The 16,242-nt window shown below is 38.8% G+C and overlaps 1 protein-coding gene across 8 annotated transcripts; it reads right to left on the bottom strand.

The window, feature by feature from the left end:
- Positions 1–181: 181 nt before the first annotated feature.
- On the bottom strand, positions 182–15,286 carry LOC139968673 (uncharacterized). Of its 8 annotated transcripts, none has more exons than XM_071972943.1 (8): positions 15,158–15,286; positions 9,617–9,716; positions 8,889–8,981; positions 8,348–8,503; positions 6,406–6,525; positions 4,917–5,108; positions 3,859–4,572; positions 182–2,201 (listed from the first exon to the last, which is right to left on the bottom strand). In XM_071972943.1, exons 2-8 carry the CDS (start codon positions 9,624–9,626, stop codon positions 1,756–1,758), a joined length of 1,731 nt encoding a protein of 576 aa, XP_071829044.1. In that variant the 5' UTR covers positions 9,627–9,716; positions 15,158–15,286; the 3' UTR covers positions 182–1,755. The 8 variants fall into 8 exon arrangements, with proteins under 8 accessions (XP_071829044.1, XP_071829046.1, XP_071829045.1 ...); XM_071972945.1 differs by lacking the exon at positions 15,158–15,286 and adding an exon at positions 13,671–13,694; XM_071972944.1 differs by lacking the exon at positions 15,158–15,286 and adding an exon at positions 12,279–12,323.
- Between the last annotated feature and the right edge of the window lie 956 nt (positions 15,287–16,242).

Consider the following 16,242-nt stretch of genomic DNA (forward strand, 5'->3'; position numbering starts at 1 on the left):
CAAATGTGGTGACCATTATTTAACTTCCTAGCATAACTGGAAGATAAACTGATGAGCTTAGGTAGACAACTATTGTCATAGCCAAAAGCACTATTGCAACAGAGACATTGAGTGTTTGAAACGGTCACTGTGTACCGTAATAGCAAGAAAAAAAATGATATCATTATGAGAAACTTGTCAATCATGGAACTCATTTTGATTTATTACACATTCACTGGCACAGGACATGAGTATGCGTCGTATCCAATTAAAACACCAAGTTCTTTGCTTCCATATTACAAACAGGACTATCCTTGAGTTAATTTGTGTGTGGCCGAGTAGTCTAAACTAGGCAACTCTTGGTTACGTCAAACACTTGTTTTTTTTTTATAGTATTTGAAACATCGAAAAACGTGTGAAAAATTCAGCTCACGATACTATCACCAAATATCAAGGAGTAGAAATATTCATATTTCCTTTTTAAAAACCTGCATGCACAAATGTACTTGATTCTATCATAATTCAAGCTGTTGCACTTAATGAATGATGAAAATACTGCTTACACTGCACCCTGCCTACCCATCTCTCCCCCCCCCCCCCCCCATACCCCTTTCATTTGCTAATTGTGTGGATTAACACATTTGTACCAGCCATGCAAAAGGAACTGAATATCTCTTCACACTCTAGATACCACAAAATGGCAAGATGTGGTTAATTAAAAAAAAAAAAAAAAAATGCTTCAAAAAAACAAAAAAAAAAATCCTTTATAGGTCTCTTCACAAGATTTGCTTAAAATTGGTTTGGCTAATGGGTCCTTAAAGGGAAACTAAAGGCAAAACTTTAAAAAAAAAAAAAATACAATGCGGAGAATGCAAAAAGGAAATCAATAGACCATTTGATTGGCTTGATTGTATCATTCATTGTGAAATATAGATTATGGAAATTGATTAGTTCTCATTCCTGAGAAAAAGGGTATCGTGGAATCAATAATCTGTTATATTTCATTGGTTTTGTTTCCTTTTATTTTGTAATTGTCAATCTTTCAAAATGACCATCAGATTTCAAATACTGTTAAGAGATTTGATCAAACATGAGGAAGATCAATTCAATGCAGATAAACAAAAAAATAATGCCAAAAAGTTGTCAAACCCTCGGTTTTCTTGTCCAATAGTCTTTCATTATTATCTTTCTTTTTTGTTTTCTCTTAAATTAACAAATCAAATCACATGATTAATTAAAAACTACTACAACATTGTATACAATTTTAAAGGGCTTGTCTATTTCATGCCAGAAGAATCGATCCTAACAAGATCGCACTACAAGCAGAAGATCAGATCGTGTAGCTTTTACGTATATGTACCTACACAGGCCTTCTCTACAGTATATAAGCAGTTATAAAAGGTGCTGTAGCCGAGTGGATAAAGGCGGTGGCATTTGAAGCTACGAGGCTTAGCAATCGAGTGGTTCCGGGTTCGATACCGGCCGGGTCAAAGTACATTGGGTTTTTCATCCAAGAGCAATCTACGGCTTTCCCATCTGAAATGACTTTCTAAATTGAAAAGATTCCAAATTTGAATTACAATGTTGAATTGGAAGCCACCCGACGAGTAAGTTGTAACCCATAAGCCCTTGCGGGTTTCTCCCACATTTGTGGTTCCTTAAGCATCCTAAAAGTAACCACTGACTATTATTAGTATAATTATTATTATTATTATAGTTATTAAAATTTTCTCTACAATGTTTGACTTTGGTGAAACTTTTCGCTAAGAGTCGTCGCTAAGACTCCTGCTGGTGAGTCAGCTGGTGTTTCTTACGATGGTGGTTCTGTGTAAACGTCATGTTACAGATCTGACATCGGTACGGACGGATTCCCGTGTGGGTCCGTTCGTGTCTCTTCCTGTTCTGGGACTGTGAGAATGACTTGCCACATATGGAACACCTGTGGGGTTTCTCCCCCGTATGAGAGTACAGGTGGACTTTCAGATTTCGGATCCCCTGCGATCTCCATCCGCAGTACTGGCAAGTCAGAGCTTGATTCTTGCCCAGCTCCCCGTGATCCAGCTCCTGATGGACCAGCTGATCGGCTTGGGAATTGAAGATGAGTGAACAGTAGGGGCATTGGCACGTTAGAAGCCTGCCCGGCAGGTCGACTGGTCGCATCTGCTTCCTCCTCTTCTTTAAGGGAGGTTTCATTCCAGGGCGGATATCGTTTCCCGTGACGCCTGAAGGACAGAAAAGAGCCAAGAGTCAGCATTTTCCTTTTCGTGGTTGTGACCAGAGTTTGTAATCTATCGTCACTTGATCCAATATTTTATCTTAACCAAAACCAAAAGAAAAGTCTGAAATTCTTTCCATCTGAGAGACAATTCAGTCGGCCAAAAAACTGAAGTGCTTCTTCAATTCAATAGATATAACTGGTTGAAAATTTTCTTTGGAAGCCTCTGTCAAAGTCAGTGATAGACTTTGGAAAAATTTCTAGCTAAAGAGACCCGACCATCGACGCTAGGTTTAATAACGATTAAGCTTGCTAAGTCGCCGTTGCAAACGGATCAGTCACAAAAGGAGTCCATCATAATCCACTCACTTGGATTACAAAAATCTACAAATTCTGTTGTTGCCATACATGAAGAACTTTGGAAGAAGAGGGACTTCCAGCTCTTTGCGGAGTCAAAAAAGAAACTCTGCATGCTAGGTTCTGTTCTCAGATCTTTGGGGCATTCGTTTTCCGTGACATAGGGTCTGATGGCGAAACAGGTTCCAACGCCTGGAGAAACTTTTTGAGCAAATTTCGCAAGGGTATAGACGGTCTCTCTTTTGGCTATGCTGGTGGCTTCTCAAATGCGACTGAGACTTCAAGCGGACACAGCAATGTTTACAAAAGCAGCCGTGCATGTGCTTATGGGCATGGTCTGTGTGCTGAAGCCAATCTCGTTGGCTGTTAAAGTAACTCTCGCATAGATTGCATTTGAACACGTCTTTTGGTCTTGGTTCAATGCTAGGGGATCCCTGGTGGACCATGGACTGGCTTGTCCCAACATTCATTCCTAACTGTCCCTCATGGCCTTCCAAAGCAGGCATGATCGGGGAGTCCATACTAGATGGGTGCGGAGGGCCAACTGTAAAATGGGACAAGAAAGGTAAACAATCTGGAACCATATTAACCTGACACTCGGCTTAATCCCACCTGTTAATCCTTGTTTTACAATATCCCCCACCACCCACCCACCTTCTCCTCTCTCCCTATAGAGTAAAAGATCATGGCTTCCTGGGCATTAACTGCTCAACTTAAACCACCCTTCCCCACCCCCCCCCCCTACACACCCATTCCGTAAGCTGAAAATAATGATGGCTTTCGTGGACTTTGAATTTCCAAACGTCGTCTAACGACCTCAAATGCTATCTCATCGCAGCTTCATCATTTTGGACTTTGAAAGCCGAATAATTCACAGAAAAACTCAAGGAATGAGTTCGAAAAATAGTATCTCCTTCCTTGATCTACAATTCTGAAAGATCAGTGATTTATATCTAAATAAATATGTTATCTAATGCAGAAAGAATCCAGAAGTGGTCACAGAGACGCAAAAATTTGATCAATTTTCTGTTACAAACAAGGCTGTTTTCTAGAAGGTCACAAACTACATGAGCAGTCTGAAGGTTAATGTCTTCAAATTTTCAAAATAATTGGGAAAATATTTGGCCTTGTCATAACTTTTGACAATTCCATCAGTTTTTGTCTTTGCAGTGACACTGTTGTGTCACAGGCAATTCTCTTTTCAAGATGACAGTTCATGGCATGACAAAGTCAATTTTCTCTCTGACCATAAATGGAATCTTTCCAACAAAACTGTCCATTGTTTTAAGAACACATCCTATACATACCTGTCTGACGGCTCATGGTCGGCATGCTGTTAGGTTGTAAGAACCTTTGATTACCACGACGACCGGAGGTGCCAACAGGCCACACAATTTGCACTTCAGACTCTTGAGAATGGTAATCTCCTGTTAATCCAACTGGGATAATCCCCATAGGTTCATCACCAGTGCTACCCTCATACCCCTGGGTAATGCTGTCTGGAGGGGTAACCTGGTGCCGCTGTGTGTCGTCTTCTTGAATCTTACCCCGATGCTGGTGAGTAACATTTGCTTGAACATTAGCTTGATAATCTTGAATAAGTGACCCTTCAGTGTCACCCTGGCAACCGTCTTGGCTGTCGCCCTGGTAACGGTGGGCATTGTTATCTGGAATGTCCCCACGGTAACTATGAGAGACAACCCTTTCTTGAACAGAACCGTGATAACCATTATCATTATCATTATCCTCATACACTTGGGTATTGCTGTCTGCATCGTCATCGGGACGCGAACGTGGATTATCGTCTTGATTTAACCCACCACTCCGTTGAGGTAGGGCATAGGGAAACTCTACCGTGTGACTGTGGGTCGTACCAGGTTCTACTCGAGGTACTGGTAGACTTCTCTGAGGTATCTCATGATCATCTGGTGGCATCTGGGCTATACTGTTGCCATGGCAACTCATCTGAGGGCTGTCGACCGCTTCTTCCTTTACTGGGACTGATTCAATATGGAGATACTCTACGATGGATGAGAAAGTTCAGAGAAGGTCAAATAACTGGGACGGTTGGAGAACCGGATCTCGAAAAATGGGTATTGAAGGAAAGGTGCTGTAGTAACAGAGCTAATGTATGTTTCACATTGTGATAATCTTATCAATTGTACGTGCTGTTTATCACACATTCAGATAGGATATTCCACAACTAGATAGGTAGAAAATTTGAGAAACTTACAACACGATGATTATTATTTGCCAATTCAAAGCCATTAATCTGCCATATTTGACAATCATCGTGCTTATTTTATGAAATAAATGTCACTTCGGGGTCGGGAATACAAATGCTTTAATTTAAAGTAAAACTGACCTTCTCTTTGCTCTTCAGGTAGCTCTGCCTCTCCCTCTTCTTGCTTCGTTGGATGAGGAGGAACATCGCCTGTTCCTTCCATTTCATCTCTCCTCGGTCCTCTGGACATGACAGGCGCTGTCTCTGACACATCACACATGCTGTCGTCGTGGAGGGTTGAAGGAGGTGCTGGCAAAATGGTTGGGGAACAAGCTGAAAAGAAATGGATTATAGGCGAATAATCACAAACAGGAAACCACACTGGGCAAATATAAACAAATTAGATTTATTATAAACAAAAAAGATTTATTTGTTGGGGGTCAGATCAGCGACCACAAATCCTACCTTCTACCAACTGAGCTATCCTGATCAGCTATCTTTTTTCTGTTTGGAGTTTAATACAGTTTCTTGTTTGTTTAGCCTATTCAAAATGTTTAATTTTGATGTCTGTATATTATTCGTATTCAAGTCTCTTTCACTTCTTCAGAGGATAATGCAGAGAAAAAATCAACTGGAAACTGAAGCTCACAGTTGGTTGCAATACTAACCATTTCCTTGCTGGGGTATGGGTGTGGTATGGGTGTGGTATGGGTGTGGTGAGGGGTGGCGACCATCAGATGGCACCACACCTTGCATGTCACATAATCAGGAATCACATCCAAGTGTCATCTGAGATAACTCAGAAAGCATTCAGGAAAGGGCTTCAGATGATATTTTAGCTTTATATGTGTTATTTACATATACACGAAAATGAACAGAAACCAGAAAATGAAGATTGAAAAATCTCCACACTTAAAAGTGATATTGTGCTTTTATTGGTTTCGGACAACTTCAGTTTAATGAAACCAAAGGAAATAACAAAGCCGGTACCAAGCCTCACACTGTCTGGCTGAATGCACCTCGACTCGACCTAGTTCTCCATAGTTGCTGAGACCTTAAAGTCATTTAAACCGTTGAATGCACACTGAAGGAAATGATGAACAAACGACTCTATTACTGTTAAGATTGGTGCTTGGTTCTGTCACATGCAAATTTATTGGCCCATGATGGATGAAGTCTGTTGGAAAAGTGGTAACTGTGAACCACTGCACGACAGAAGCCGACTCTCAGTCAAGAAAATGCTACATGTTGGGGTTCCATGACTGAAGGGTGAGATCATTTTCCATGTTAGGAAGGCTGAGTTGAGCCGGGTCAAGGGTCAGTGAGGCAGTATGTCCCTCGTAGTTCATTTGACACCTTACTTGTTGGACGAGCACCAGTTCATATATCTAGCCTTCATTTTATGAGACTGAGAATGATTTAAGGTTTACTAGAGATTGACTTGAGACAATTTGGTCATCATCAATCCTGAAAATTGTTTGATTTCGTACTGCTGGTATCTATTCACATCGGCTTAAAAACATATAAGTGAAATTAACAATCAGAGATAATGGGAGAGGTAATTTGCTCTCCTGGTAGGAATTCCACTGTTTGCCGCCATGCAGCTCAAGCATTTCGACTTTTAATTTACCTAGTTCAGAGTCGGCAAACTCACTGATCACATCTTCTCCATCGTCGACTTCAAAGTTGACTTCGATGCTATCGGAAATCTCCGAGTCCGAGGAAGAATACCCCATCAGATACACCAAACCTGATCAAATGGGGGAAAGAGAGGATTTGAAACTTATCTAGGCAGAAGCAAGATAACTGAGGGTTAACAGTCACAGGATTCCTCTCCAACCCCCCCGGGTTGGAGACAAGAATCCGTTCCTACCAAACTTGCTACCAAAGAGAACATCAGTTACAAGTAAGAAATTCCCACCCCTCCCATCCCCACCCACATAGTGGACTAAACTTTTCCAGCATGTACCTTGCTTTGAACAATATAATATTTGCAGTTAATTTCTAGGGGATAGAGTTTTCAGAGGAGGAATAAATCTATGAAGTCTGCCGAATAGGCCAAAAATGTAGCTTCTTTGTGTTGATTATAAAATATATATAAAATAATAATATACATATAATAATAAATTTCCAAAACTATATATACAGACTATAAGCCCATCACAAGTTCATTGACTTGAAGATTAATGTTTCTTTTCAGAAACTGATGTGTTTTATTAACTGCTGACCATTCCCATAGGGTATTTTTTGTTTACATATGGAATGTTCTCTCTATGAGAAAGTGTCCAGCCTACATTTTTATTTTAACAATCTAAAGTGATCAGTTATGTCTTACCTGTTGACATACAGTTTAGTTGAAACAACTTGTTGAGCTGTCCTTTAGTTTGATCAGTTGAAATCTTCCTTTGAGAAATGCTCACTTTTAAAGTTTTGTAAAATCAACATGAACTGAATACAAAAGGCTATTTTCAAGGATGATTTTGCAGGTACAACACTAATTTTGATTTTTGTAGACCATTTATGCATTGCTATTAGTCCTAGGTTGTATTTATATACCACTCTTTTTCATAAATTGTTGATAATTGTTCCATCATACAGAAACACTAACATTCAATCATATCTTTCTTGTTTGCTACACAATAACATACTGACTAAAATTCTGCCTACATTTAATAATTTAGGTACTAACCAGTCAAGACTAATGGGTTTTCTATGTCTGCGAGCAATCTACATTTTCTTAGCCTAACATGGTTAGGGTCAGAAAACATTCAAATGAGCTGAAGAGCTGTTAAAGGTCTGCTGTATAGACTCCAACTATAGCAGGCTATCATGGAAAAGTTTTTTGAGATTATGTAATACACCTGCCTTGGTCGTAAGATGACCTCTTTTTACAAATTATTCATCAACGCCTCCCACATATTTTTCTTGTATGAGGGTCTTTGTGTGAACGCTGTATGATTAACTAGACTGTAGACATGAACATATTTCCACAAGGAGCCTAATGGTGTTAAGAAGCTATGCAGGCTAACTGTAAAGCCTGAGGTGGATTACGTAATCACAAAACTTTCCTAGCTATAGCCTGCTATAATTGGGGCCAATAAAACAGATCTTTATTCTGACAGAGAAGTGACTTAATGGACGGATTACAAGCTGAGATGCTTGATTGATTGTGATATATGTAAAAAACTTTACATTCCAAATGAACTGTCTATCAGAATCACTGTGTAAAGTCTTAAAGAAGAATGAAAACACTACAATTATTGATCAATATAAGTTAGAGGTTCTTGCAAAGAACCACTTCAACCAGGAATAACAATATCGTAATCTGTTTTCTCTCAGAGTTCCCTCCAAAATAAGAAAGAACACTTTCGGAATACCTTGCTATGGCATCATCATGCCACACTTGCTTACATACTTAATAGTTTGTCTTTACTTATTACAATGTTTTTATTCTACTACGGGACTGCTGATTCCATATCGTTGACACAAAACTGTGTAAGTTTCCTAACACCTGGCTTTGGTTTCATGGCTTCCATCTCAATTTAGCATTCACTTTGTTAAATATCACTCACTTTTTCCTTGCACGCTGAAGGTGACAGTCTCTGACGGTCTCAGTCTCAGGTCTAAGTTTTGTTGAAATGCTGTTCCGTGGGCTAGAGTACAGAGCAAATACTCACTCCTCTTGGTGGTCAGAATTACTTGGGTGTAATTGGGATGAGGATCAGAGCCTGTGACAGAACAAAAGCTAGAAATTTAAAACTGCTGCAACAAAATTTTCAGTCTCAAAGGAGCATCTAAGAACAAGTTTTAATAGATGGAAATGTAGGCAAACACTTCATTTTGATATGTTACAGATTGTTAAAACCAGTCGTCTTGATTCCAGATTGAATGTTTATACCACTTCTACTTTGTTGAGAATATGACCCTTTAAACATACAAAGCTCATGGAAAAGTGGTTGGCATACTCACACTCTCATTCTAAGGACAAACACAGATAGTTCAGAGCAGGGCAGCAGAAGACGACCCTTCAAAGTATATAATAATTATATACTGTTACTTTATACTTTTGTGCTGTCTGTCATTATTAATTAATTACTAATTAATAAAACTCACCAAATTCATCCCGAGTCTCCAAAGACGCCATGGATAGCTGAATCTCATCGCCCATTATTCTAGTGTAATTCTTTCCGGGCTCTAAAGTCAAACCTGCGGGGGAAAAAAAACAAAGTTTTCAATAATCATGTATGTGCTCACCACATTTTATTATTTATATTATTTGACTAGCACCACATCAAATTCCCTACATAAGCGACAACAAATATTTTGTACCTGTACAGAATAAAAAAAAGTTGTCCTACTGGAAATATTTTAAACTTCCCAAAAAAAGTATCGGTCATAATACTGTTGTGACTTAAGAGTTAAAACTTTGTGGTACAAATCACAATTACGTAAGACATCCAAGTGTTATTATTCTGTCTCATTTTATATAGAATAATCAGGATAAATCAAACTCGTAAAGACATTTATCAAAACAGTTACTTCTGCAGTTGCAGTACTTTATTAATCATAGTTTTTAAAGTCATACACTTGGTGTATATGTATATATAAATATACATATATATATATATATATATATATATATACTAATGCCACAAGAGAAAGCTCAAAATCCCTGAAAGGGTTTACTTTTCAACCAAACATCGACACTTTGTCCTGATCCATGACAATTTCAGAGCCGACATAACTTAGCTCACACCTGCTTTGCATGAGAATTAATGCTGCAGTTAACATTGCCAATTTATTAGGTCAATTACCATCTGGTTAAGGAGAGTCAAACCTACCCCAAATCATGGCTGCATCTGACACTTTTCCTCACGTAACTCTGCTTTTGACACGTCGATATATGTCGATGGAAACCTTTGATTTGGATCAAGACGGCAACTGTTGATAAGGTGAAAGAAAGAAGGAAGAAGTTAATATAAAGTTAAAATTGACTGAAGTCTAACTAGGGAAAGTTTAAAAGGAATTCTTGCTCTACTTTGGAAAACAAATTGTTCAATGGTTGTGGATTTTAGACAATTAAACTCGTTTACATACCATCATTCAAATATCTTGGCCAGAGCTATATTAAACAAAGCAGTCTTTTGTCTTCTTTTATCCAAATTTCTGAGATAACATCAAGTTTATATATGATTCAGGTTTCAAAAACCTTTCAAGTTTCAATTTAAATCCCAGCTCCAAAACAATCATTCAATAGCTATAGACAAATTGTTAAGAACATGGCTTGATGCGTGTACTAGGCTGATGAAAGTTTGTAGCAGTTTGTCATCTAAGCAAAAGCTTGAAGGTCATCAACATGGATCCCAGATATGCTAGAAAACAAATAATGGTCACTCCTGTCAAACTCTATGCCGCAAGCATTTACTGCTATGTAGGCCTACCACTAGATCATATGGCTCTTCTCTTATACATTTAATTGTCCAATTGAACCCGCCTCTCTTTTTGGAAATAATCTGGAGGGTCGGAATGCTGCAGGAGTGTACTCCTTGTGAAAACTTTTAGCAATCATGCTGGATAAATATGGTCGCAATGCCCCTGAACTATTGAAGTAGTACATGTGACATCTAACATATACAGGCAGGACTGTTAGATGCCAAAGGAGGCCTGTTACTCTTAGTCTTTACAGGACATGGATGAGTCACACATGCACTCAAATAGCATATAGTCAAAATTCTTCTGTGCAATCAAAAGAACCCCCTGTTCTTTTATACAAGGAGTACACAGAATGATGTGCTTACAAATCTCAGAACCCCCAAATCAATAAAGTTCATTCCAAGAAAGGAATTAATAGTTTTTTCTTCTTAGTTTATTTTTTCTTTTCAAATAACTTTAAACCACATTGAAGGAATTTTTTAAAGCCATTAACAAGTCATAAAACTAGTTCACTGATCTTGTTGCAACCAGGATAAGCTGTGAAATTTACATGATATTCAGATCATAAAATTTATACACATCATGGCATGTCCTTTTAGAACTTGTGTGTTTTATTTCTTGGACAAAATACTTGCTGTAGATGAGGTGTTCTAAATTTGTTCATCATCCTTGCAACATATAGAGGCCCTTTAAATTCCATCCTCACTATTCACCATCATTGTACAAACTTCAAGTTGAGGCCCTCAACAAAGGATATTCCATGAAGGCTGAACCACAACCCACCAGACCCTGTCCCTTAGAATCAAAGCTTAAGAGACATACGTGGGTAGCTGTTAAATGAACATCAATATGATACCTCCGGATTCCCTGAAAAAATGTACGGTTTACTTTTGGTTAGGCATGCTATTACTACTGTACCGGTATTATTGTGTATTCCACTGTTGTGGATATTTGATCAGCTAACACATGCGGACCGTATGGCCTAACTTTTAGGCCTTGGTTAGCAAGTACAAGAGGTATACTTTTAGCACTGTTGCTATTGTAATAACGTACCAAAGGCCTATCAAAGTACAAAGTAGCAGTCTGCGAATACTAACATTGGCCACTACAAGCTCTTTACTCTTATAAATACCATGGATTAACTGCGACCTATTTTGGGCAGACAATATTTGTAGGTCAAATCGCACACCTACAACAAAACCAAAGATTCCCAGCGTGGTCTGTGGCATTGGTTTAGCGAAAATTCATTGTCCGTCGAATGTTTTCAATAACATTGACAGCGTGACCGTAACTGGACGTTTGTAGTAAGCTATGATGTAATGCTATAAACTATGTATTCATCACAGAAAATTAATTTCTTGGTATTCGTTCCATAGAAATTGAATGAATCATTCATATATCAATGCATTCTAGCACCCACTTGCGTCACTTTTTAATGTGTTCCTTGATTTCATGCTTCACAGCTGTCATACCGACAGTATGAGCATTATAGCCTGTTTCTTTCAGATAAAAGGCTGGGAATTCATCCATTCTAATACCAGTGGTTTTCGAAGCATACATTGTGAGGATAATAGAGAAGTATTATAGCATTAGAAAGTATCCCGACTGGCGGCCCAATAGGGCGGCGGGTTTTGATGGAATTAAGCCTGGTCTTTGTTTAAAAAAAAACTCTACCTGTTATATCCAAACGACTTACTGATATTATCAATAGGTCGCTTGCGTCCGGTATAATTCCTGACTGTTTAGCTAAAGTGAGTACCTATTTTCAAGAAAGTTGTAATAATTTTCGCCCAGTTTTAATTTTAACGTGTTTCTCCAAAATAACTGAAAGACTTAACCACAATGGCCTTTACAGTTTTATATACAAGATGCGATGTTTTGTACAAAGGACACTACGGATTCCGCACAAATCACTCTATTGAGCTAGAGCGCTCACTTCGAGTCTCTGTCGCTCGCTATATTAAAGGCATTGAAGACTCGCCCCAAACCAAAAAAGTTAACTTTCCGTTGCTTGCAAGGGAAGTTTTCTTCTTGTCGCTACAAAATACAGACAGTAATGAAACCTGATACCTTATTATCTTTAGCTGGACCTGAGATGTCCATCGATGCTATGTACACTGGGCTGTACCGTAGCTGTATGTATTGACTGTACACTAGTGTCTAACACTTCTGTTACACCTCATTCGAAACTAGGTCAGATTACCGGCATGAGACGTTTCTTTGTGCACGAGTCTTTACACCCTTTAAATCTATTGAGAAGGCCCATAGTCCAGCTTGCTCAAAACAAACAACGGTTGGAATTTCATAGACCTGTCAATAAGGCTCTTGGTACGATTAACCATCACGTAACTCTGTTGAAGAAACCTTTTCAATACGGTATCAAGGGTATTAGCTTAGAGTCGATTTAAAGCTTTATCCAATAAGAAGCAGTTTGTAGCTTAGCCTATAATGGAGTCCATTCTGAATTAAGAAGCGTAACATGTGGTAGCATAAGCCCATTCAAAGCCCCATTGACGGACACACTATATCACAAATGTAATATGGTCTTCTAAGTCTATAAGTTCTCACTAGCTTAACGATACCCGTCCCTGGATAGCTGACAAGTTGGCCTTTAAATGGCACCATCAATTTCCGTATCATGACCATGAAGTATTTTGCTATCAAAGCCTGAAGTTTTCGTCACTTGTAAACAAACCTCTACACTCAGTGGTATGCAATTTTTCGTACGCTGCTCATGGGAGGCCTAAAGGGGTCTAAAATCATTGCCTCAGATTACCCAATTTTTGCACCACATGTATTTCCATTCATGCTCATCAACACTCGCAAATCACAAAAACCATATCCTGATTGATAACATGTTCTCCTACTGCATTTTGGCACTTTTCCTGAGATAGGAGAACATCCGGACGGATTGATATATAATGAGAGTATATACCACCATGTGGGGGGGGGGGGGTTCTCAAGGATCAATATAAGCTCCTTTAATTTTTATTATCCATGTCAACGACAAAGCTAATGTTTTAAATATCTGTACTATTGTTCTCTTTGCAGACGATACTAACCTTTTTCTTTACGGGACAATGATATCAGACCACATTGAAAACACTATATATCTGTGTTGAATTAAACACATTTCAAGAATGGTTTTCAGCTAACAAGCTGTCACTTAAAGTAAAGAAGCCAAATTTTATGTTATTTAGTAAGACTAATACTGAAAATAGATCAAGTGTAAATGACATCAAAATATCTATGAATGGCGATTCACTGCTTTGGGTTGATCGTATAAAGTTTCTGGGTGTGTTTTGTTTTTACTGTGGGCCTTACATAGAATCCTCATATTTGACTCCTATATTGACTCACTATAAGTATTAAAGTTGCCTAAAAGTACAGGTTTACTGTCGAAATATTATTTATTTAGGGGGATACTTCGTCCCCTATATCTTACCCTAATTTTTACCTCACCTGTCTTACTGTCTTCCAGTCTGGGCCGGAACAAGTACGACACACCTGAACATTCCTTTTATACTTCAAGCGAAGGCGGTCCAGCATATTGATTCTGTAAAATGCATGTGACCATACTATAAATTTCGCTTTCTTCCAGGCTCGATCTGCTGAAGTTTACCCGGACCTAATCCATACTAAGGAAGCTGTCTTTGCTTACCGCAGTATGCACAATGTTGCTATTACATATTTTAACAATTTCTACCATAATACGAGGCAGTCACTTATGTCTCCACTTACCACGGTTTAAGTAGCCTATATATATTTTTTTTAAATTACGTGTATACGAGTATCCCTTGCATGGAAAGCGCTTCCCAATGAATTTGCAACTCACTTTCATGCTGTTAGAAAAAGTATTAAGCATTAAATAAATACTTATTGATCAATTGGTATATAGCCCCCCCCCCCCCGACTTTTTCTCTTATTTGCTCATGCATTATTCCCTAAGTGGAGTAATCTGCCTCACAAGCCTACACGGGTACTTTATTCCTTTCGTGACATAAATTTAATTTTTAACTATGTCACATTATTTGTAAATATATTGTTGTAAATCATTGTATGTTAATAATTGTATGTTAATAAATCATGGTGTGTTACGAAGAAACAAATAAATGAAATTTAAATTCACCATTCCATTAGTCCATGCACTGATTGACAGAGATCGACGTTCTGTCCGAATTGTCTTGTGTGTTTACATCTATGCACGATGGGTGCTGCCAGAGCCGTATATACGGCTCTGGGTGCTGCAGTCCCGCCCGAACAACCGAGTTAATTGTGTACACAATTAGTTACTACCACGAGGTAGCCTATACATGAATAAACCAAGAAGGAGGGGAGGGGGAGGGGGTCCAACTGCATGGTTTAGGAGTTCATTTCTGTCAATTAAGACCATACGCCGGTGTACGCTAAATTAGCTGGCACAATATATACACTATCGTGTTTTGAAATATCCCTGAATTTAGTAAATTAGCAATCACCGATTTTTTTTGCGTTATCAAGACAGAAGCCATGATAGTTCTGCATACAGACATGTGCACATATAGTAAACCGCATGCTTCCTTTTACCTTCGACACCGGAGCCTCCCTCCCAAGAATACGAGACAATTACAGAACAGAATATAATCTATACTGGGTGACCCGGAAATGACTTGCGAAAAGAAGAATATCATTGGCCTTTAGTTTATCTCTGGATTACCTCGAGACACCGCTTATTCATCGTTAAGAAAGGGTCATCAAGTAAATGAAGTATTCCTTGATGTCACCGAAATAAATAACAAGACTCATTTACGAGAAGGGTAATGAGAAGGGGAATGAGAAGGGGAACCCTAAGTCCGGGCATGGGGGGGGGGGGGGAGGAGACATGCGAGGTACCGCACTTGGACGAGGAAGTTCGTTTGAAGTCCCTGGATTGGAGCTTGTCGCAGCCATTGATGATGTGTGATACTTACTGCTCTGAAAACATGACGCGTTCTATACGAGTATTCCTTCCGTCTTTTCCAACAATTGCAACAATTGCATGCGGTATCATCTAATTTCTTAATGGGTCAATCGTACTTCTCCTCTCAGTCATTGGCAAGCTGATAAGAATCAGAGATTGATCTTTAATTTGCAATTAAGATGTTATCTCGTTAATATCTTTTTGTTTCTCCTCACGAAATTTCCATTCATTGTGGCACTGGCTGTCTGGCCATTGAGACCATATACGGTCAGTGGTTTGTATCTATCTTTTCAGGTAGGCCTACCGCACCACAATTAATTGCTCCCATTGACTTACACACTTAACTCGTCACTTTCCAAGGCCGATAGAGCATAGATAAAAGTTTTCTACTGACATGCCCTACCCACCGTATGATAGCTAATGGCTCGGACTATCATAAAACATTCAATTTTTGCCACCATGATTGACCGTTAAGATTTTGAGCTGGAATAGCTCAAAGTTTATCATAGTACTCCCCTTCCCATCAGCCAGCGGTCGCTGCGTAATCTTCTTGTTTCACCGTCCAAGATTTTCTAAAATAAATAACTTAATATCACCTTCAATCCTCCAGATTTTATCAGTAGTTCATTTCATCCTCTGCAACATCCACGATAAGTTGTTAATTAAGCATTTTGCAGAAAATTGTTCAATTGCTCAGATGGAATGAAGTGAAGAATTAAACATTTTGCAAAAAATGTTGAATCGACGAGATATGATTAGTTGTCAATTAAACATTTTGCAGAAAATTGAGCAACTCTCTGCTCCCCTCGCGATTCTCGCCCCCCCCCCCCCCTCTTGCAACACTCGTCACCTCGTTTGGAAGTTTTCAGATCTCCTTATTGCCTCACAATAGCTGTGCTTAATTAACTTAACAATAGCTCAAACAATTTTTCACACGGCACGTTTTCTTTTATAAGCTTCTTGCGAGATAAACTGCCTTAACGCCAATAGCAACATTTTCGAAGACTGTGCTAACTGAACTTAACAATACCTCAAACAATTTTCCACACGGCACGTTTCCCTTTATAAGCTTCTTGCGAGTTAAACTGCCTTAAC

This window comes from Apostichopus japonicus, chromosome 6 (genome assembly GCF_037975245.1).
Source record: "Apostichopus japonicus isolate 1M-3 chromosome 6, ASM3797524v1, whole genome shotgun sequence".
NCBI lineage: Eukaryota > Metazoa > Echinodermata > Holothuroidea > Aspidochirotida > Stichopodidae > Apostichopus > Apostichopus japonicus.

What these genes read in the sequence shown, in the direction of transcription:
- LOC139968673 (XM_071972943.1), bottom strand. An exon ending in GTTTGCCGACTCTGAACTAG is followed by an intron (nt 5,109 to 6,405) that starts GTAAATTAAAAG and finishes ATTTCTTTTCAG; the next exon opens with CTTGTTCCCCAACCATTTTG. An exon ending in GACCATGAGCCGTCAGACAG is followed by an intron (nt 2,202 to 3,858) that starts GTATGTATAGGA and finishes TCTGTCCTTCAG; the next exon opens with GCGTCACGGGAAACGATATC.